Raw genomic sequence first — 21,637 nt, 5'->3', positions numbered from 1 at the left:
CTGCATATTTCTGGGACAAAGGGAGGTGATGTACCTGGGATAGGCAGTGGGACAGGATCAGCAGTACTGTCAGTGGATAAGATCTAGGCCCTGAGAGATTGCCCAACCCCCACAACCAAAAGGCAAGTGAGGCAGTTCTTCAGGCTGGCCGGTTACTATAGGTGCTTTGTGCCTGAGTTTGTCACTCTAGCAGTTCCCCTTACGGATCTGACAAAAAGCTCCTAGCCCTGGAAAATACAGTGGTCTAAAGAATGAGAGCATGCCTTCTAGACCCTGAAGGATCAGATGAGTCAAGAACTAGTCTTGTTCCACCCCGACTTCTTTAAACAATTTATACACCAGAGTGACACCTCTGAGGTGCTCCTTAGAGTGGTGTTATCCCAGGAGCTGGATTGGAAGGAAAACCCTATACTTTACCTAAGTAGAAAGTTATTTCCCTGTGAAATTAGATATTCCCCAATAGGAAAAAAAAGGCCCTGGTAGTCAAATAGACAGTTGAGGTACAACGTTACTATCTGCTGGGAAACTGCTTCCAATTCATCACAGACCACGCATCCCTTTGGGGGATTCACTCAAATGAAAGACACCAAAGCCCAGATTATGAGGCGGTGCCTCTTTCTCCAGCCCTATGAGTTCAAAGTACTTCACTGTCTGGGTAGGGCTCACATGAATGCTGACACCTTCCCCTCAGTGGGAGGGGAAGAAGGAACCAGACCCTAACTTGAAGGAGAGGGCATGTGACAACACCACACTGAGCAAGTGGGGGTTAACCAGTCACTTTGGGCCCAGAAGACCATGCCCCCTTGCCTCTGCTGCGCATGCTCCATGTGGAGGGAGCAGATAAAAGGAAGATGGCCAGCTCAGTTGGGGGTGGCTGAGGAGGACGGATGTGTGCTGCTGGGTCCCACTGAAGAACACTCAGTCCTCCAGACTGCTGAGGTGGGTATCCCACACTACACTGCGGAGAGCACCCCAGTAGTGGAGACTAATGGGCACGCCAATCTACCACCTGTAGAGGATGGGTCGTCAATGGACTTAAGGAGGTGTCCCAGGGAATGTATTGGGAGCCAGTACTTGAGACCTGAACAGAGAGCTTTTTGGCTTCATGATACCCTAGGTTGGAACACAGTGGAGTAGGGTGAGTCTGGGTTCCCTCCTCCCTGTGCTAACTGTTGGGCATTACTGCCAGAGACCCAGCCATAGACTGTTCATTTGCTCTGCCCCAGCCAGGGGGCTGAAGCCCTGTTTGTGATTGTTTGCCCCAACCAGGAGGCCCAGGGGCTCTGGAGTGTTCATTTGCTCTGCACTGCCCCAGGAACCAAAATTCCTGTTTGTCATTATATACCCCAGCTATGAGGCTGAAAAGCTAAAAACTATTTGTTTGCGCTACCCCACATCTCTGACTATGTTTGTTTGGTCCAGCTGAGAGTCACAACAACTGTGTGATGGGTTGTATCAATCCCACATTGGGCAAGCAGGGGCACCTATCCCCACAATGGATGTGCAGCGCTCCCTGTGATAGGTTTATCCAGGATAGGTTTCTTTCATGTTAGATTCATGATTGTGTGTTTTGTAGGAGGAAGGGAAGATTCCTTCCCTGAATGAGGCATTGGCTGTTTCGATAATGAATGGCACTAGTTGCTCATGACTCCTTACACCAGCCAGAAGGGGCATAGGTTGGATCCATAAGCCTTTGGTCAAAACTCCTTTAGGATGTTTATTGCTTCTTGATGAATGAATGTACTGGACTCTTGGAATGTGAATGGCTGTTGGGTGTAGGTGGAGTGAATCCATGCTGTCTGAGAAACCTTCCTGAATGTGTGTGATCTTTTCAGTGAAGTAGGATGATAATTCCCCACAGTATTTGTCAGTGGGTTCTGCTGTAGGCATTCAGGATTGGTGAAGTGGATTACCTCCCTGGATGGCTCTTTGGAGCACGATTTGGCATCTTCAGTGGAGGCTGATAGGAAGGTTCTTTTGGCCTGTAATACCACCTCACCACAGACTGAGGAATTATTTGCTTCAGCCTATCTATTTCACACTTTATCTTCCCCTACTGGTGCTTAAGTTTTCAACCCCCTCTCTTCATCTGGCATAAGGTGTCAGAAAACAGATCTGCTTAGGTGATGGGGACAAAGGGGAACCATTTGGGAGCCAGTGTGTTGATGATTGAGGTTGCTGTACAATAATGATTCACCAAATCCTCAACTTCTTTTCCTGCATTTGGAGTGCTGCTTCCTCTAGCAGGCTTTCGAACTTAATGGGAGTCCAAGTCTTCATGGTCTTATCAAGATTATGGGTCTCTCTTATATCCTGGTTGCTGGGAGAGCTCTGATCATTGCTTTAATGAGGAGATGGTCTGTACAAGTCAAGTGGCTGTTTGATATTGACCTCTCCAATCAAAGACTAGGTCCAAAGTGTTATGACTGTCTGAGCTGAACCAGAGATGACCTGTGAAAGTGCAAGAGAGACAAGTGAGATGAGTTTGGGGATTTTGGCATCTGTGTACTTGTCAGCATGAATGTTGAAATCTTCCAGTATAACAGTCTGAGGTATTTCACCACCATCACAGTCAAAGTATCAGTGTACTCCTTTTATGAACTTCAGGCTCCCTAGCTTGAGAGTTTTGACCTATGTAACTTGTAGAAGGTCACATAGGAAGTTCTATGACAGAGCCAGGAACAGAAATCTAATCAGCTGACTCCCTGTCCTTGTCATTACATTACTATTCTCCCCTCTTAAATGAAGATATAAAACACATTAGGTATATAGCTCATACAGAAACATGCCCCTCTAAGAGGTATAAGATGAGGCTCATCACCGCCTAAATGTTTTCTAAAGATTTGAAACTTGTCAAACAGTGAGTGGCCCACTGCATGACAGTTTTAAATGTATCTATAGTATATGCTGGGAAATATAGGTTTATTCATTAATTTATTCTGGTTCTTATTGTTTTCTTTACTTCCAAGGCATGAACATTTCCTGATTTTTGTTAGGCTAATGAGCAGGCTATGTTTGCAAGGACAGAAGTATAATGAAAAAAGGATGTGAAAGAAGGGCCAAATGACATCACTTAATTCATTTAAAGGAAGTTCAGTATTTGGATGTTTATAATCTCAGCATGTTCATTGTTTGTACTGTGATAAGGGCATTTTTGGTGTGCAGGCTGAACCGCAAGCCCTATTACAGAATGCAGACAATGTTTGTGAATTGTTGTCTGTTGGTTAGAGCAAAGGATGGAGAGGCAGGAAGGTCTTGGGTCTGAAACTGAGTCACTGGCACTGTGTGTCTCTGAGAAAGTTAGTTGTCCTAAATTCTACAATGTTTTAGAAAGTAACTGAGCTGCAGAACTAAGTAAAAACAGAAGCTGAGTGACAAGTAAATACTGTGTAGCGCCCCCTCTCCACCCAATTACCTTCTTTAATGCCTATCTGCTGCCAGGTTTTGATTGACAGGTCTGGGTTCTTCTGGATCCCACCGCCCACTTCTTTTTTTTTGCCCTATGAATTTATTTGGCAGTGCCTCCACCCCCCTTCACCCCTTCCTGGTAGGGTCACCAGGGCAGCTTGGGAGGAAAATTCTAAACATAGGGTAACTCCTACTTACTTGCCAGATAGTTGGAGACTCCCAAGAAATAACAGAAACACGTACAATATATTCAACACAGTAATTACATTAAACAGGAGACAAATAATATAACAGGGTAAAACACTATTCTTAGAGTCACCGGTGCCCACACTGATAATACCTGTGACTTTCCCCAGTCACAGGACCTGATGTAGCCAATATAAGATCAGTGTGCCATTAATACGCGTACTTTCTTGGGCCCTTGATGACCTATGACCATGATATCTTCTCTGCAGTGGTTTAGCAGTGTGGCTGACTGGGTTCAGTACAGCCCAAAGGACTCACAAATGGAAGGAGGTGGTAAGTCCCTCCACAGGTTTAATACACAGCAGGTTATAAAATCCCCAAACTCTTACTCCCTGGCTTGAGGACACAGTTCAGGGAGTAGGGGGTCCCCAAAATAATTTCCCTGACTAACTAAAAGATGATGCATTCACAAACTCCATGAATGATCCTCAGGTTCAGAGATGACTCTGGACTCCTCAGTCACTGCTGAGGGGCTGATCTCTGCTTGCAGGGATCCTCTTCAGACAGGAGTCAGGCTGCTTCTGGTCCCAGGATTTTCCCTCACCACAAAGGGGTGCAGGACTCAAGGTACAGATTACACAACTGTACTAAAATCCGAACTGTAGTCTCCTAGCCCAGCATCCAGACACACACACAGCAGGCAGCAGCCCTGGACTAGCAGAGCTGACCATGTGGTGACTGGTCTCACCTAGGGAGCTGGAGAACTAACTCAGCCTGGCTGGGGAAGTTTCCCAGCAAAACTCTACAAACTTGGAGTCATCGGTGGAGAAGGAAAAGCCCAGCTGAGGGATCTTGCTTTCAGGTCCCTAGAGGCCAGCTCTTAGGGGGCAACCCTGCATGCAGGCCTGGGACTCACCAGCTCCCCACACAGCCACTCCCACCCTTGCCCTGATTGGCTCCAGACTGGCTCAAAAAATGGCTTCGCCCCTTTCCTGAGCTCCCTGGGAAGGGCATCTCACTCCCTATTGGGAGTCTGCCTTGGCTCCCCCTCCCTACCAGGCACAGTGTGCTTATCCCTGAGCTGCCAGCAGAGCCCCAGGAATCTAGGTAATCTCCTTGGGGGTTACAACTGCATGTGGGGTGATGAGCTATTCTGTATAAGTTAAATTTATACTGTCTTTTTGGAAAATCAAGGCTCCATGTGCTCTGTGGCAATCTGGACTTAAATTTTGTAGCAAGGGCCTGAGGTTTCAATGGCCCTCCAGTGCAGTAAATTAGATAGTCTGAAGCTGCTTCAGACTAATTTTTTTTTTAAAGTTCAGCTGAGTTTAATATTAAAAATGAATACTACATCCTGTACAGCATTGTAGCAGATTGCTGACTCACCAATGCGGCACCTCCTGTTGGTCATCTGGGAATTAGCTCTTATCCAGCCTCAGAGAACCCTCTGCTGGTCAGTGTCTCACCTGCCTCAGGCCCCGTGTCCCTCCCAGACCCCAGTGCCCTTTACCTTGCGGTTCTGCCTCAGCAGCACCCCCACACTCTGGGTCTCCCCCCACCCAGGGGATCCCCCACCTTGCCTCAGTGGCTACTGCCAGTCATCATATTGCTCCCTCTCACTGGGGCAAACTGCAATCTGTAGTGGCCACTCATCATCGGCAAAGGGGTTGGACCAGCTGCCTCCACCTATCCCCAGGCTACACCTTTGCAGCCCCAGTACCTCTTTAGGCCTTGCACAAGGCCTCAGCCTGGGGAGTTGCCAGGCTGGAGCTCCCCAGCTCTTCTTACCCTTACCCTTACCCTTACCCTTCCCCAGCACTGCTCTGCTCTGCTTCAGGTACCCTATTCCTAGGCAGCTAGGTCCTTCTCCCTCCCAGGCTGGAGAGGGACTGACACAGCTCCTGGGTCACAGGGCCAGCTGTGGCCTGATTGGGCGTGGCCCCAGCTGTGGCTGCTTCCCCAATCAGCCCAGCTTTCCACCCCAGTGGGGTAACTGCCCTGCTACAAGCATTAATTGTTTTATTAATTTTGTTATTAAATAGATTCCATTTTACCCTATCCCAATGCTTTCCAATTTTCACTGTAGCCACAGATTTTAGTATTGACAATACATAACTGTACAGAAGAAATCCAAAAGGAAGTGAGGTTAGAAATTGTCAGCTGAAGAATAAAAAATTGAAAAAGAAAAACTACATTTTCAGTACAGGCTAGTGTAAAACAATCTGCCTCTCCTGGCCATTCCTTCAACGATCTTAACTGGCAAACAACATTGTGTAGTTTTATAGTAACCAGGAATGCCAAGGCTCTACCTGCCTCAAAGTACTTCAGATATTTCTTCTGCATTCTGAGACATCTCTTCTGCCAAATGAACAACATGAAGAGCTTTTCCAACTCTCTTCTTTTCCTTTAGTGAAAACAAGTCATAACATCTGGAGGAGATAAAAAATACAGGTGGGGCAGGGGGAGACTACTATTTGTATTAGGCTATCAGTAATTCTACCTATGAGAAAGAGATGTTTCAACCTTGACATGTCTTTATTTTATGAAACATGGGTGGGATGTGACTTGCAAGTAAATCAGAAATGCTTATTGAGGGGGAAATGTTGACCCCATTCAAGTAAATGGTAAAACCTCCCTTGACTTCAGTGGGGTCATGATTTCATCCTAGGATCTTAACTCCAAAGTAATTTATGTCCACCGTGGCCAAATTACATGGATTGTGAGTTTATGGAATCCATGTGACATCCACGGCTTCTGATTTAGTAAATTAATTTTGAACTCTGATAACATCTTTCAGCTATTGAATCAAAGGTGCATCTGGCCAGTCTGAACAACGTGTAAATATTTATATGCAGCGATCTGTAGACAAGACTGCTTCACCTAAATCATTTACTGCCCAGCCAAACAGGAACCCTGTCTCTAGGGAGCACCTTTACCATATGTCCTTTATCAAAGAAAAAATATGTAAACAACAGTTATTCATGAGGAGTTATAGAGCTCTTGGACCCGCTTCAAAATATTTTGCCCTTGGTCATATAATCTCAGTACATTGAAATTACATTTTGTCAACAGCTTTCACCATGTTCAAACAGACAACCAAATCCGGCTGACCACCTGGGCTTAGAGAACCCAGGTCATGGGCTATACTCCTGATATCCAACAGCAAATAACAACCTGCTTTTAATTCAGTTTAATCTGGTACAATCAGAGCAGGAATTAAGGGGTTCAATAAGGAAACAAGATTGGACATCTGAATTGAAAAGTGAGTTGGGTTAGTAGGAGCCACAACTCTCAAGGTCTCTTTCTAGTCTCAACAGAAAGGAAACAGTGGGTGTTACACCTGGATGAACAATTTACAATGAAGGCTTGAGTCATCAAATTTAGACTTTTTTCCTGCTTGCAAATTTCCTGCCCATCCTACTTTTCCCCTGTGATTCCTTATCTTTAAAAAGCAGCTAAACTGGGCATAGAGGGACCTAGATTATATACCCTCGCTCAGGCCAGTGGCTTACCAGATCGCCACTGACCCACCCACCGGTTAAGTGATGCCTCCCCACCCTCCTGGCCACCTCTCTTCCGAGGTTTGAGCAGCAGGGACTCTTAAAGGAGCCACTACTCTATTTTCCCCACAAAGCTAGGCAAAGACCTTTACCTTTCAGGTTGCAGGGGTGGCATTTTTGCTTAGTAATTTTTCAGGGTAGAACTGAGTTTAAAGTTCATTATTTTAATGACCAATTGTTGCAATACAAAGTGCAGCCAGCAAATGTTACCTCAGAGGAAAGTGGGAAAATACACTTACCCCATATACACAAGCACATGTTGAAGGTAGGTGGGGAAAAGGAGCAGCCAGGAGAAATTCCCGCTGGGGTTTCTCCTCTGGAAAAGCCTCACACTAGTGCACTAGCACCAGTGCGTCTCTGAGCAGGGATAGATAATAGAGTAGCAAAAGCAGCGACAGGCTTACATTTAATGCTTTCATCATCACTAGCACCAGTGTAATTGCACTGCTTCTTGTTCAATAGCAATAGCCTTGTTTGCACAGGCAGGTTTAGGAAATCTAATAGCTTCAAATGAGCTTCAGAAATTTTGGATGTGTATCTGAACCAGAGTTGAACCCCTAAACCTTTTAAGGTTTACCACCACTTATAGTAATGTGTTCTGAACTAACATGGTTAACTGAGAGCTCCCTCTATTTGCCAAGTTTTGTAGGTGTGTAAACTAGACAGGTCAAATACAGGATTGGTTTATAAATAGACATGCCTCAAAAACACTTCCCCATACATGGAATAAGATCCAGACTTCCTATGTTTCTATTGTTTGAAGCAAATGATATCATTGCTTGGATGTCTTTCCAGAGTTAATGGAAAAAAAGCTTTGGAAACAGAGTAGTTAAATAGAGGAATTAATACTTTAGTGAGTGGAGTGCTGTACAGCATTTATTCTGTGCTACCAGTATGTAAACAAACTGCTGTCTGTAAGCAGAGGCAGGGGGAATATATGCCTATAATATAAAACATTGGACAAAAGCCAAATTCAGATTAAAGCTTGGGCTGACAGTCTCTAACTCATTCCATTGTGGAAAAAAATTGGCTCCAGATCATAGTGTAGTGTTACTGTACATACCATGGGCTTGCATTCTCCACTGCCTTACACCTTGCATAGTCACTTACACCCGTGCAATGTGAGTGCAAAATGCTACCAAATCAGAATGGTAGCATTTTACCCATACTTTGCACTCATTACCATAGGTACACATGGCACAGGCCAGGGGTCGGCAACCTCTGACACATGGCTCGCCAGGGTAAGCACCCTGGTAGGCTGCACCAGTTTGTTTACTTTCCGTGGCAGCAGGTTCGGCTGATTGCGGCTCCCACTGGCCACGGTTCACCGTCCCAGGCCAATGGGGATGGTGGGAAGCAGTGGTCAGCACATCCCTCGGCCCACACCACTTCCCACAGCCTCCATTGGCCTGGGATGGCAGGTAAACAAACTGGTCTGGCCCGCCAGGGTGCTTACCCTGAAGAGCCATGTGCCAGAGGTTGCCAACCCCTGGCATAGTCGCTGACTCTGTGCGTGCTCCAGGGCTGGAGCACCCATGGGGAAAAATTAGTGGGTGCTCTGCACCCACCGGCAGCCAAGCTCCCCTCACCCCACCTCCTCCTCCCTAGTGTGCTGCGTCCCCGCTCCTCCACCTACCTCCCAGCGTTTCCCGCCCAGCTGCTGCCAAACAGCTTTTTGGCAGCGTTAGCATGCTCCAGGAGAGGGGAGAGGAACGGGAACAGTGGTGCACTCAGGGGAGGAGGCGGGGACTTGGGGCAGGAGTTGGAATATTGGCAGGGAGGGGATGGAGTTGGGCTGGGGACTTTGGGGAAGGGGTTTGAATGGGGCAGGGAAGGAGTGGGAAGAGGTGGGGTGGGGCAGGGCCTCACTGAAGGGGTAGAGTGGGCATGGAGCCGGGGGCATAGGGGGGCATCAGGCACCCACGAGAAAGAGGGGAAGTCGGCACCTACGACACACGTTGCAAGTTAGTGGACAACCAGGCTTTATGGGCCAAATCAGGCCCTCTGATAAACCATGCATGTCCTTTTGCAAGAAGGGTGTAAATCAAAAATGTGTCCTTAAGGCAGCAGAATCAGCTCCAGATTGTTCTGTTGACCAGATCCCTCCCAGAAGTTACTGGGGATGTTATTCTCCTATCTGTGGATACGCCAGCATTCTAAGAAAGTCCTCTTTATCTTAAGGTGTCTTCAGAGAGCTGGTACACTTATGCAGAGCCCGAGGACTGCTCCTTAGGTCTCTGTCTCCCATCGTATCACATATCCTTCAGAAATAAGTAGCTTAAATAGCAAAGACAAATTGAAAATTTTAAACTGTTACTGTGTTAACTGGCTTTTTACTTTGGTTTACATCATATTTTCACATGCATGTACTTTCCCTATTTATGTTCTAGCACCCATTTTAAGTTAATATGTAATCATCTCCCTGTAAGGGACAATTCAGCAGAACACAGAGTCTCATAACTCTGGAGTGTCCACATTGTGGCTTCTTCAGGGATACAGAAGGGGGAAGAATGCTATGGAGTATGCTGCTTGCGTACAGCCTTTTGTTGTCTATGGGTAAGATCCCCTGTAGAGTCGCTCAAGTATCTATACTGATTAACTAGGCGGCTTTTAACATTTATTGTGTGGCTGACATTTTTAAAGGTCTTACTAAGCCGAATGTGTCACAATAGTGCCTTCTGGATTCTGTCTGGTATGTTTTATAAATGTGTATTTAGGATGAAAGCCATGCAAAGTGAAAATCCTTATGAAAATATAAATGGAAATCATGCTTCTCTTATAAAGAAGACTGCCATGTACATTTGTTACTAAACTCTGCCTAAAGTCTGGGACAAGAATGCTTTATAAATTGAGGTGGCAAAAGTAAATAATTTTCCAAATATTGAAAGATTATTGTGGCATAATTGCCAAATCTAACTTTTTAATGAAAGTAAACCATACAGCCTCCAAACAATGAATATTATGAGCTCTCTTGTGGCTTTCATAGGCTACTAAATGCTCTGTGAAAGTGCCCTCCCTAATAGCAGTTGCCAGTCATCTGTCCATCAGACCCTATTTAGAGAGAGACTCTTATAACTTCTTTTTTGGAGCTGCAGCACGTTTAATCTACATTGCTAGTCTCACAGTGTGTGCTGAAAGCTGGGTGGGCAGGCATTTGGCTGGCTATTCCTCCACCTTGTCAGCCCCTTTTGGGCTTGTTAGACCCACAGATAACATTATGGCTCCCCTTTCACCCAAGGAGTACAAACAGTGGGGTCTATCTGCTCCTTGTACGCTCTCTCCCACATTGCACATTTACACAGTGGGAGCCAGAATCAGCACCTAACCAAACTGCTCACTCGTTTAGAGCTACATTCTCAGGCCAGGTCTACACTACTATCATAACTATAAAGAGAAGGGAACAGCCCTCCTGTGTACAATACTATAAAATCCCTCCTAGCTAGAGACACCAAAATCCTTTTACCTGTAAAGGGTTAAGAAGCTCAGGAAACCTGGCTGACGCATGACCCAAAGGACCAATAAGGGGACAAGATACTTTCAAATCTTGTGGGGGAAGGCTTTTGTTTGTGTGCTTTTTGTTTTGGGGGTTGTTCGCTCTTGGGACTAAGAGGGACCAGACATCAATCCAGGCTCTCCAAATCTTTCTGAATCAGTCTCTCATATTTCAAACTTGTAAGTAAGAGGCAGGCAAGGCATGCTAGTTTTATCTTTGTTTTCTCAACTTGTAAATGTTCCTTTTTGCTAAGAGGATTTACCTCTGTTTGCTGTAACTTTGAACTTAAGGCTAGAGGGGGTTCCTCTGGGCTCTATAAATCTGATCACCCGGTAAAGTTATTTTCCATCCTAATTTTACAGAGATGATTTTTACCTTTCTTTAATTTAAAGCCTTCTTTTTAAGAACCTGATTGATTTTTCCTTGTTTTAAGATCCAAGGGGATCGGATCTGGGCTCACCAGGATTTGGTGGGGGAAAGGAGGAGGGATGGTTAACTTCTCCTTGTGTTAAGCTCCCAGGGTTTGGATCGGTGTTCACCGGGAACTTGGTGAAGAAGTCTCTCAAGACTATCCAGGGAAGGGAGCTAGTATTTGGGAGTAGTGGCAGCAAAACCAGGTCTAAACTGGTAATTCAGTTTAGGAGTTCACATGCAGGTCCTCATATCTGTACTCTAAAGTCCACAATGGGCAGAGCCTATGTCTGCATAGCTTTCGCAGCTTATACCCCAGAGCAGATGCAGCATGCCAACAGAAGGAATTTTTCTGCCAATATAGTAACACCATCTCCCTGAATGACATTAGCTTTACCAACAAAAGCACTCTTCTGTTGGCATAGTTGTGTCTGCACAGGGCTTTTGCTGGCATAGCTGTGCTGGAGAGGGAGTGTGTTTTTTGTTTTTTTCCACACCCTGATGAACATAGCTCTGGATCAAAGAGAATATTTTCACATTGGCCTACATTATGAAAACTAATAAGCAGATCTACATGAGATTGAACATATCATTGAATCTTAATATTCAGAAGGGTGCACTGTCGTCTTGCATATATTGTGGAGAATACACAGAACAGTTTTTCAAAACCACCTGCTCTATAAATACGATTAGTGGCCAGGGCTGTGTCTGTTCTTTGAGAAAAGTCTTTCCCCAAATGTGTACAAATGTAGATTCCAATTTCTTTCCAGTGAGAGAGACACATGTTGCTCCTCTTAGTTTCAATGGGAATTGTAAACATACAGAATTTGGCCCTTGATATGTCAGTCAAGCACTGAAGTTATCGTAGTAATGCATCAAATAAAAAAAGGCCAGGCTGTCTTAGGTAAAGAAGAGGCTGTCTTAGCCAAATAATTCTCAGAATATTTGAAGAGTACATCCACACCCACATGCTATCAATTTACATCTCCCCATCCTCAGGAAATCCAGGCCAATTAAGGTCTTAAACTTTGACTTCATAGAAGACATATTGCCCAGTACTTTTAGAAGCTGCTGGATTGAAGGCAGAGGTGACTGATTCCCATCACACCCTGACAGTCCCTGCGGCATGTCTGCCTGCAAAGGTTAGGGCTCAGCCTCTAACCTGTTGACAAGCAAATCAGTGCTGGTTTAATCCATGGCACCCAGCCAGTAACACTCTCCAGGCTGGTTTTGAATAATTTGTTTATAAACTTTGCTAGGAGAATAATTTGGCATGCAGAGGATACAAGGTGTATTCTTTTTTAAATAAAGCCATTTTTGAGTGATTACACCTGTAATACAGAGTAATACATTTGAAACCACTGGCATTCCTATTTGTCTTTTTCTCTATAACACATGCACTGGCTCATTTTTTTTTAATTTTATTTTAAAGAAAGCAAAAGAAAGAAACACTTTCAGGTTAAGATTTTATAGACAATGTGTCATATCAACATGAGATTTTACAGCTGAGTGTAACCCCCCAGAAACTGTGTGTTTGTAAATGCACTAGCAGATCTCACTGATGATGCTATAATGTTCTGCTTTTAAAGGTGTGTTTGGAATCCTAAACTGACTCTCAAGCCAGAATCTCACATCAGATATCCTAATATGCCAGCCATTGCAACACCACACAAGTATGAGGTTTGTCAGCACTACCAGTCAAATCTTAGCTTTACATTAAGTTCCCAGACTTTCTAAATCACTCTGTAAATCTTAGCCTGGCATAGATGCCGTGGCTGAGAGAAAGAATAAAGTTACAGTATTTCATGATAACAGCGAGTACAGTTATTGCAGAGGTATAACGTGAAATGCAGCAATAGTATCAAAGCCAATGTGGGCATGCAGAATCTGTTGATACCATGTTGCAATATTTTGATTACAATCTCCTTAATTTTTAAAGTTGCATATAAGGAAATGGTCTATATTTCCTGTTTTTGATATACTAGTAGAATTGTACAGGGAGCCTTGTTCTCTGTTTGGCTTTGTTCTCTCTCAGAATACCAACTGCTAGGAGTTTGAATGGGCATCCAGGGATGACAATGACTTAAGTGGATTATTTTGTGTTCAATGGTAGCAATAAAGAAATCTTTAAAACATGCACAAGTTTGAATGGGCAGTAAGTGTTTATTGTTGTTTTAATGGTTTTTACTTGAGAAAACTGGACTCAGGTCAAAACTAGAAGTCTCTCTAAATTCTCTGCAGAGAATTGCCTTTTGTTGGCTGGACATGTACTGGCATAAGAAATATTGTCTTGGGACAAAAAGTTTGTGAGAACAGAGAGGACAAAATATTCTTTGTTTTGGGACACATGAGCTTTATACTTGCATTTTTACATAAATTTAATTAATATTAAATATGCTCATGTTTTATGCACAAGGTTCACAGACATTACTGGCAGTTTCACATTCTCTCCTATTTGTACATAAATAGTAAAGTCTATCTTCATCTGCAGCAAAATGTTACACATTAACTCCATTCTCCTCTCTGAATACGTGTAACTCCTATTGACATTAGTAGGAATTACCTGCACTTAAAGAGAGCAGAATACACTCCAAAAGAATTTCACTGCTTGCTCTGCATATAGTATAAGGAAAAGATCACTATAACCTTAAATGACTTACTTTAAAACTGTCTTCAACATACCATGGGAAATTATTTTTGTGTCTAATATCCAGTACATACTCACCCTGTCTATAACTTCAGACTATCATGGCTTTTGCATACTCATTAGGTCTGATACTGCCATCCTTGCTCACACTGAGTTCAATGTAGAGTTGAATAGTGTTCAAATAAATCAACCTTCCAATGATATAACTGTGCAAAGCCAAAGTCATTAATGTGTGATTCATATGATAGCTAATGGCTAGTGATGAAGAAAGTGACTTAGAATCAATTTAAAGATTGAAGAGCTAAAGGATTAGTAGTGATGACTAAACAATACAGAACTTGATCAATAAATAATTTAACTTGATTACAAACTATAATTCTCACTGTACCTTGGTCTGACTGTGTTTAGACACTGTAAAAAGAACTCTCTCTTGGCTATTGAGTGAATATATTTGTACGAGTAAAAACACTCTGCACTTACACTGTATACCTTTCACCTGAAGATCTCAAAGCACTTTCTGTAATTAATCTTCACTGTAACAAGGCTTAGGATTTCAAAAGAATATGGTTGCCTTAAGATGATAGTTGGATATTTAATGACAAGAAGTTGCAAGAAACTTCTTAGGCCAAGGGGTCTCAACCTTTTTCTTTCTGAGCCCCTGCCCCCCATGCTAAAAACCCTCCATGGCCTGGTAGTACCACCAAGATCAGCATTAGGGTGTAGCAAGCAGGGCAATTGCTTGGGGCCCCACACCACAGGGGTCCCCACAAAGCTAAGTTGCTCAGGCTTCAGCCCCAGGTGGCAGGGCTGGGAGCCCTGGACTTCAGCCCCACACAGTGAGGCTTCAGCTTTCTGCCCTGGGTCCCAGCAAATGTAACACTGGCCCTGCTTGGCAGCCCCCCGAAACCTGCTCATGGCCCTCCAGTGGGCCTCAGACCCCTGATTGAGAACCACTGTTCTAGACCATAACCAAAATATGAGAGATTAATGCTGCCTCTGACATCAGCTTCTTCTTCGGTAGACTTCTTGAATTTTAAGCTACAGCTTTGAGTCTTACCTTCAATTTAATTGCACAAGCTCCTGAAATGTCATTTAATCATTAACACAGTTTTCAGATATTCAGCTCAGTTGTCAATAAGTCAGTGTTTAGTCACATCTTTTCATGTGCTGTATATTAATACCTGCCTACTGTATTTTTCACTCCATGCCTCTGATGAAGTGGGTTATAGCCCATGAAAACTTATGCCCCAATGAACTTGTTAGTCTCTAAGCTGCCACAAGGCCTCTTTGTTGTTTTTGCTGATACCGACTAACACGGCTACCCCTCTGAAACCGTTAAAATGAATGGAACTGCTGCTACACAATCACTTTGAGTTTCAGAGGAGTAGGGGGGAATATATCTGGAAATGAAAGCCCATGAGCTAACAGGGAAGTACACGTTCCATCTACAGATTATTTTAAAAAGTAAGTGCATATCTCAGATAATGTGATGAGTTTGTATCTGGCTGGTCAGTTAATTAAAATATGAACAGACCTGAGCAAAGTGTTAGTGATTACAAAATGGCCATGACTTAGTCACTCCTGTATGATATAAATGATAAAACATAGTCTCCTTCTCAAATGGTGCAGAATTCAGTGGATGAAGTTGGGGAGTATTATGTCTGGGAGATTATTTTCTGAAACAAATATGAAATCTTTTGGGAAGCTGAAGACACAATTTCAGTTCCTAGGATACATGTTATCATTTAGCTACCGGGTTTCATCAAACTTTGGGAAAACTTTGAATCCAAATTAATTTAAATTTTGTATGCCCTAAAACTAACAAAAAAGGAACTTAAACGTATGAGAGCCAAGAGCACCTCACAACAAATGTGAGTGTTTGCTTTGGGAATTTAAATTATTGCATGCAATAAAACTTAGAATATACTGGATAGGTCTTGACAATACAATAACAATGATTATCAGATATTGAATGGTCCACTGCATTGTGATACGTGACTTATACAATACCCACCCCCAAAGAATTCAAGCAGCTGTGCTTATGTAATGCAGATGTTTGCTAGAGGCATCAAAAAGATGTATGAGACATACTATTCACAATGTGGAGTTATAACAACATTTAGAAATTCTATATCAGTGTAGAAAATCTTGTGTCACAGTAGTTGGTAGTGTTAATTCCCTAATGACAATTTTGAGCATTACTCCTAAAATTTAGACTCAATGCTTTTTTAGGCTGTTATGGATTTTGCTAAGATGTGTATAACGAGGAACTGGAAATCTACTAATCCTCCTCTTTGGAAAGAATGGATTAAGAAGGCCTAGTCTTTGCTTTGGACAACTCCTAGGGAGCTTACCATTCCAAGTATATGTTTTACTGTTTTGTCCTATGTACTATAGCTGACATTATTTAATATTTTTGTGTGCGTTCTGTTTTCAGGGTGGAAAATCTTACACAGGACCATGTGGCGGAAGAGACTGTAGTAGGGGATGTGAATGTTTTCCTGAAAAAGGAGGCCGTGTAAGTACCAATGTCTTCCTTGTATGTTGCACTGTAGAGGCCAAATCCAAAACACACCGACATCAGTGCACTTTGGATCAGGCTGTAGGAGTTAAATACATTAAATAATATTTTCGCTGAAAAAGAATAATTTATTATTTTACTTCACTATTCTTCCTATAGCAGTTTTGGATTGTTTGAATGAAGCAACTAAACGCACATCTGAAACTAAGATTTAATTAAGAAAGAAACATGCTGGAACAAAACACAGTATCTGGCACTTGCGTGGAGGATTACAAGATTATTATCAAAGGTCTCTTTCATTATGCAGCATATTTGAACTAAGTTATATGGCAAACCACTTCTCCCTGGCTTGTTATGAGGCAAAGCTGCCCTGAATCATATGGCAATGTTAAGCAATTATAAAACCATTAGTAACCTTCAGTTTTATTAAAATGTTTCTAAAAAATGGGCACGAGGGTAAATATATACCCAGTGCTCATTATTTGCATTAAAGCAGAGGAATATCAGGTTTGTGGGATTTAGAACTTCCACAGAAGGGGAGCCATTTGGGACTGTGTGGAATGCATTGGCATGAAGCAGAAGGGGCCGGAGCAATGTTTTGAGGGGAGCAAGAAAAGCATTGCAGGATGAGGTTGCCATGCAGAGCTCCTGACCTTTGCAAGAGTGTATGTCCAGTGCTGCAGGATGTAGGAGTCCTAAATGGCAAACTCTTCTACATCTGATACAGTAATTCAGCCCTTTCTGCTCCCTGCTGCTAAGAAAAGGTTAGGAGAGGCAGGCCACACGTCCTTGCTGCTGTCTTTTGAGTCCCATGTGAGCTCCCTTTTTCCACTTTCCACTCAGTTTGTGCCAGTTCAGTTTCTTATTACAGTCCTTGGGCTTGACCCTGCATGGCAGTAGAAGAGGAAGGGTGGTAGGCCACAAAAGGTGTAGGATCTCCTCTGCGTAGGGTGATGCTACTTGTTGTCTTGGGAGGTAGATGATGGAGCGACACATTACCAGCAGTACTCCTGCTCATAGCAGAAGTACTGATTGTCCATATCAATGTCAGGAGAACACCTCATTACCATCTTGTGGATTAGGACTGAACAACAGTGTAATAGTCATGTTCAGTCTCCATGCCCCCAGCAGGCCTTTTGGATATTGAGCATCCATATGGAAGGGGATACGTGCAAAGCCATTACGTGCTTTTAATTATGATGGCTAGATCCTGCTCCAATTGAAGCTGATTTAGGAGCAGGGGCCACAGACTTAATTGGTACACATTACTCCCTCAGCAGCTGCTGCCTCTATACCTATTCAGTCAGCATGCTTCGCTTAGCAGGTGTGCATCTTCCGTGCACATCCTTTTTGGTGCACTGTAGGATAAAACTTTTAGTGGTGGTAAAAAGATTCAAGAAGTTGGGTGGATTGTATTTTTTTTTGCTTGGTAAGTTTTTGCTTATTATCGTCTTTGTCACACAAGCCAAGTATCAGATTTCTTATACCCATTAGAGGTGGTGGAAAGAGTTACTTGCTGAAATACTACCAACTACTATGACTAAAACATTTTGTATTTTTGTATTGGCTGATGAACCCTTATTTCACAGGTTGCTGAATCTATTCAAGAGGAGAAGAGAGCAACCAACCAAACAACTGCGTAGGGCAGAAACTTGAAAATATTAAAATAGCAAAGTAAAAACACACTAATGTGCCCTAGTGAGTGGAAGCCCACTATAAATTAATTATAAAAACTATCAAATTAGGGCAGATTCTGCTGTACTCATTACCCTCAACTCCCTTTGACTTAATTGAGAGTTGAGTGTGCTCCTGATACCATTAGGTCATAGGTAAGCAACCACTAAAAGCCAAGGAAGAGCTATCACAAAACATATTTTCCTCATTTATTTTGTTATTTGTAGTTCAGTTTTAATTAGAAATGTGTGAATAATGGGGAAAAGGTATTTTATTCAAAGAACTTCACAACATGTTTACAAAATTATTTTTAGTTCTGTAAACTATCACTTTGACAGTGTGTGCATTGGATGCATTTAATATTTGTTGTCCTCTTCGGCTGTCACAGGCTCAGCTGGACATCTGGTTTAAGCAACAACATTTTGCCACTAGAGACTCTGGTTAAATTGGCGTAGAGTTTGATCTCATGCTAATCCTCAGTGGGAGTATTTGTTCATACAAAACCTCAGTATAAACTGGCCCAATTCTCATTTTCTGTTCTTGAGGTGACTCACTCCATGCACAATAGGCATGTTGCCTATTAGTTATCATTCATAACGAGGTCTGGAGAAGTTGCATGGAATCTGCTTGTCCTGTGGCTAACTGTGGCCAACATAATCAGCCTCCCTTTGAAGGTCATTTGGAATTCAGCACATTCAACAAACAATTGGATAAAGAAAACATGAAGCTCTCATGGTAATTAGCATTGCTGCCTCTGGGTATAATTTAGAATTTGGTGGATGACCCCTTCTTAAGAAGCAGTACCACTCCTTTGGATTGCTGCTAATTACTATACATCAAAAGCTGCTGACTGAAGTTAATTCATCAGTACATTAAAAACTTTACAAATTATTGTGAAAACATCTGTGCTGGCTGGCAAGATCTAAAGGGCAACGTGTCATTAATTTTACATATATAAAGTTTCAGCCCTTTCTGCCTTGCTTCGCAGCTCTTGCCACAATCAACTCTTCCTTTCCTCCACCCTGAGCCTCTATGCTGCTTTGTTCTGGTACCCGGCCAGGCGTGGATGTAAGACAGCAGGTACCAGAGAGGCTGCCTGAAGTGTAGGAGCCCCTAGTGACTTAGAGGAGCTAGTACAGCTCCTGCTAACCATCTGGCTTGATGCATGAGGATCCAGCTGGGTTGCAGGAATGAGTGCCAGGGCTGCTAGATCCGTGAATATCATGTGACATGGATGACAGTTGGGAGCTCAGTCTCTCCATCCCCCCACCATACCAAACACAGGGAGGAGTTGCTGGAGCATTCTGCCTATTGGTTGTCCACAGCTGGTATATGGTTCCTATGAAACTATTGCCAGGTGGCACAAGTTGGAGCAACTACTGGCAGATCTGGTGCAAAGAACCAAGGAGCCATCACTGATTGCTGGTTTTCAGCTTTTCCTCCTTTTCTTCTCTCACGGCTGCTCCAGGTGGCCATGTGAGAGCAGAAGTTGTACTTTAAGGGCTACCCTGGGGTCAAAGAGAGACAGATGAGCTCCTACAGACTTGTAGGGAAGCAGATAAAGATCCAGCCAGAGCCACTATCCTCATTCACCTATAATATCAGTGGACTTCCTGCTGAGCAGCTGCAGGGGGAAGAGACACCAGCTGCTCAGAGTGCTCTTTGCTCACATCAGAGCGGCCTCTGGGGCTGCACAGGAGGCCATTGTGAAGGTAGTGAGGCCCAGATCTATACAGGGACTTAAGCATTGCAATTCCTCACTTTTAGGCACCCAGCCACCCTATGGAATCCACACACCTTGATTAGGTGCCTAGGTTCCCTATACAGTGCATGGGGGAAGAGAGTCACCTGCAAATGCAATCCACAAAAGCCAGCATGCTAGGCGGGGAGCTGCCTAAGCTAACCAATAGTAGATGCCAACAAGATAGATGTGTCTTAAGTTGGACCCCTCTTAGGGAGTTAGACATCCAAATCCAGGCTAGATCAAGTTGCCTGTCTCTGCTTGGGATCCACAGTAGTGAAGTCTCTCCTGGAGTCAGATGTCTAAGCCATTTCTTGCAAGAACAGCACAGCACTCACCTAACTCCACATAAAATGGCTAGGGGGGGAGGGGAGGAGAGGAGGTGGCTGAAGGGGTCTCCCTTATAACCTTTAGCCCATTGACTAGGGCATACATCTGGAATACGGGAGACTCCAGTTCAATTATCTGCTCTGCTCGATGAGGAGAAGCAGTTTGAACAGGGGGTTCCCTAACCAGTGGACTATGGAATATTCTGAATGGGTCTCTTTCAATCCGTCTGTTGAAGCCATACATTTTATATAAATAATTAAATAAGCACTGGGCGAGTGAGAGTGATGCTATAGTCCAGGGGCTACGGCACTCCCCTGGGACGGGGGCAGCCTCTGTTCAAATCATTTCTGCCCCTCAGGCAGATGGAGAAAGGGAAACATGGTCTCCCAATCCCAACCATTGGATTAAAGGTTGTGAGGGAGGCCTCCTCCCCCAGCTTTTTTGTGTGAAGATAGGCGTGCTCTGAGCACACCTATTGGATCAGACCTTGAAGAGGAGAGGTGTTGCCCCAGCTCTCTTCTCCTGGTTTGAGGGTTGCATTGGACTGAGAGAGAGCTTAGGTGAAAGAGGGGGTGTGTGTGTGGATGCCTCCCAGAGACAACTATGTGCGTGCCCAAAGGCAGAAATTTAGGTGCCTCAGAGACTTTGCAGCAAAATTGTAGGTGCAGAAGGATTTTAGGCATTTATGGATGAACAGGGAGTTTCAGGATCTTAGTGGCCCTACATTTTGGATTTAGGCACCTAACTCCCACTTTAGGCACACATGTTCTTTTGTGGCTTTGAGTGTGGGTGCCCTCTACCACCTCCTCATGGTGACAGGTCTGATTCAAAACTTCAGTTTAAAGGTTGCAGGGCATGGCTCATTGCTAACACAGAAAAGGACTGGGATATCATACAGGAAGATCTGGATGACCTTGTAAACTGGAGTAATAGTAATAGGATGAAATTTAATAGTGAAAAGTGCAAGGTCATGCATTTAGGGATTAATAATAAGAATTTTAGTTATAAATTGGGGACACGTCAGTTGGAAGCAACAGAGGAGGAGAAGGACCTTGGAGTATTGGTTGATCACAGGATGACTATGAGCCACCAATGTGATATGGCAGTTAAAAAAGCTAATGCGGTCTTGAGATGCATCAGGCAAAGTATTTCCAATAAAGATAAGGAGGTGTTAGTACTGTTATACAAGGCACTGATGAGACCTCATCTGGAATACTGTGTGCAGTTCTGGTCTCTCATGTTTAAGAAGGATGAATTAAAAGTGGAACAGGTTCAGAGATGGGCTACTAGGATGATCCGAGGAATAGAAAACCTGTCTTATGAAAGGAGACTCAAAAGAGCTTGGCTTGTTTAGCCTAACCAAAAGAAGGTTGAGGGGGGATATGCTTGCTCTTTATAAATATATCAGAGGGATTAATATTAGGGAGGGAGAGGAATTATTTAAGCTTAGTACCAATGTAGACGCAAGAACAAATGGGTATAAACTGGACACTAGGAGGTTTAAACTTGAAATTAGATGAAGGTTTCTAACCATTAGAGGAGTGAAGTTCTGGAACAGCCTTCCAAGGGGAGTAGTGGGGGCAAAAGACATATCTGGCTCTAAGACTAAGCTTGATAAGTTTATGGAAGGGATGGTATGATGGGATAGCTTAATTTTGGCAATTGA

The 21,637-nt window shown here is 43.5% G+C and overlaps 1 protein-coding gene across 1 annotated transcript in view; it reads left to right on the top strand.

Moving 5' to 3' along the window:
* COL4A2 (collagen type IV alpha 2 chain) overlaps positions 1-21,637 on the top strand; it is a 230,081-nt gene that overhangs the window by 44,647 nt on the left and 163,797 nt on the right. The window contains exon 4 of the mRNA XM_050946942.1: positions 16,143-16,223. Within this exon, the coding sequence (XP_050802899.1) occupies positions 16,143-16,223 (81 nt within the window). The remainder of the gene's footprint in view (positions 1-16,142; positions 16,224-21,637) is intronic.

The sequence above is a fragment of the Gopherus flavomarginatus genome, chromosome 1 (genome assembly GCF_025201925.1).
Source record: "Gopherus flavomarginatus isolate rGopFla2 chromosome 1, rGopFla2.mat.asm, whole genome shotgun sequence".
Lineage (NCBI taxonomy): Eukaryota > Metazoa > Chordata > Testudines > Testudinidae > Gopherus > Gopherus flavomarginatus.
The sequence above is the reverse complement of the archived record's forward strand: the minus strand, read 5'-3'. Positions and strand labels throughout refer to the sequence as shown.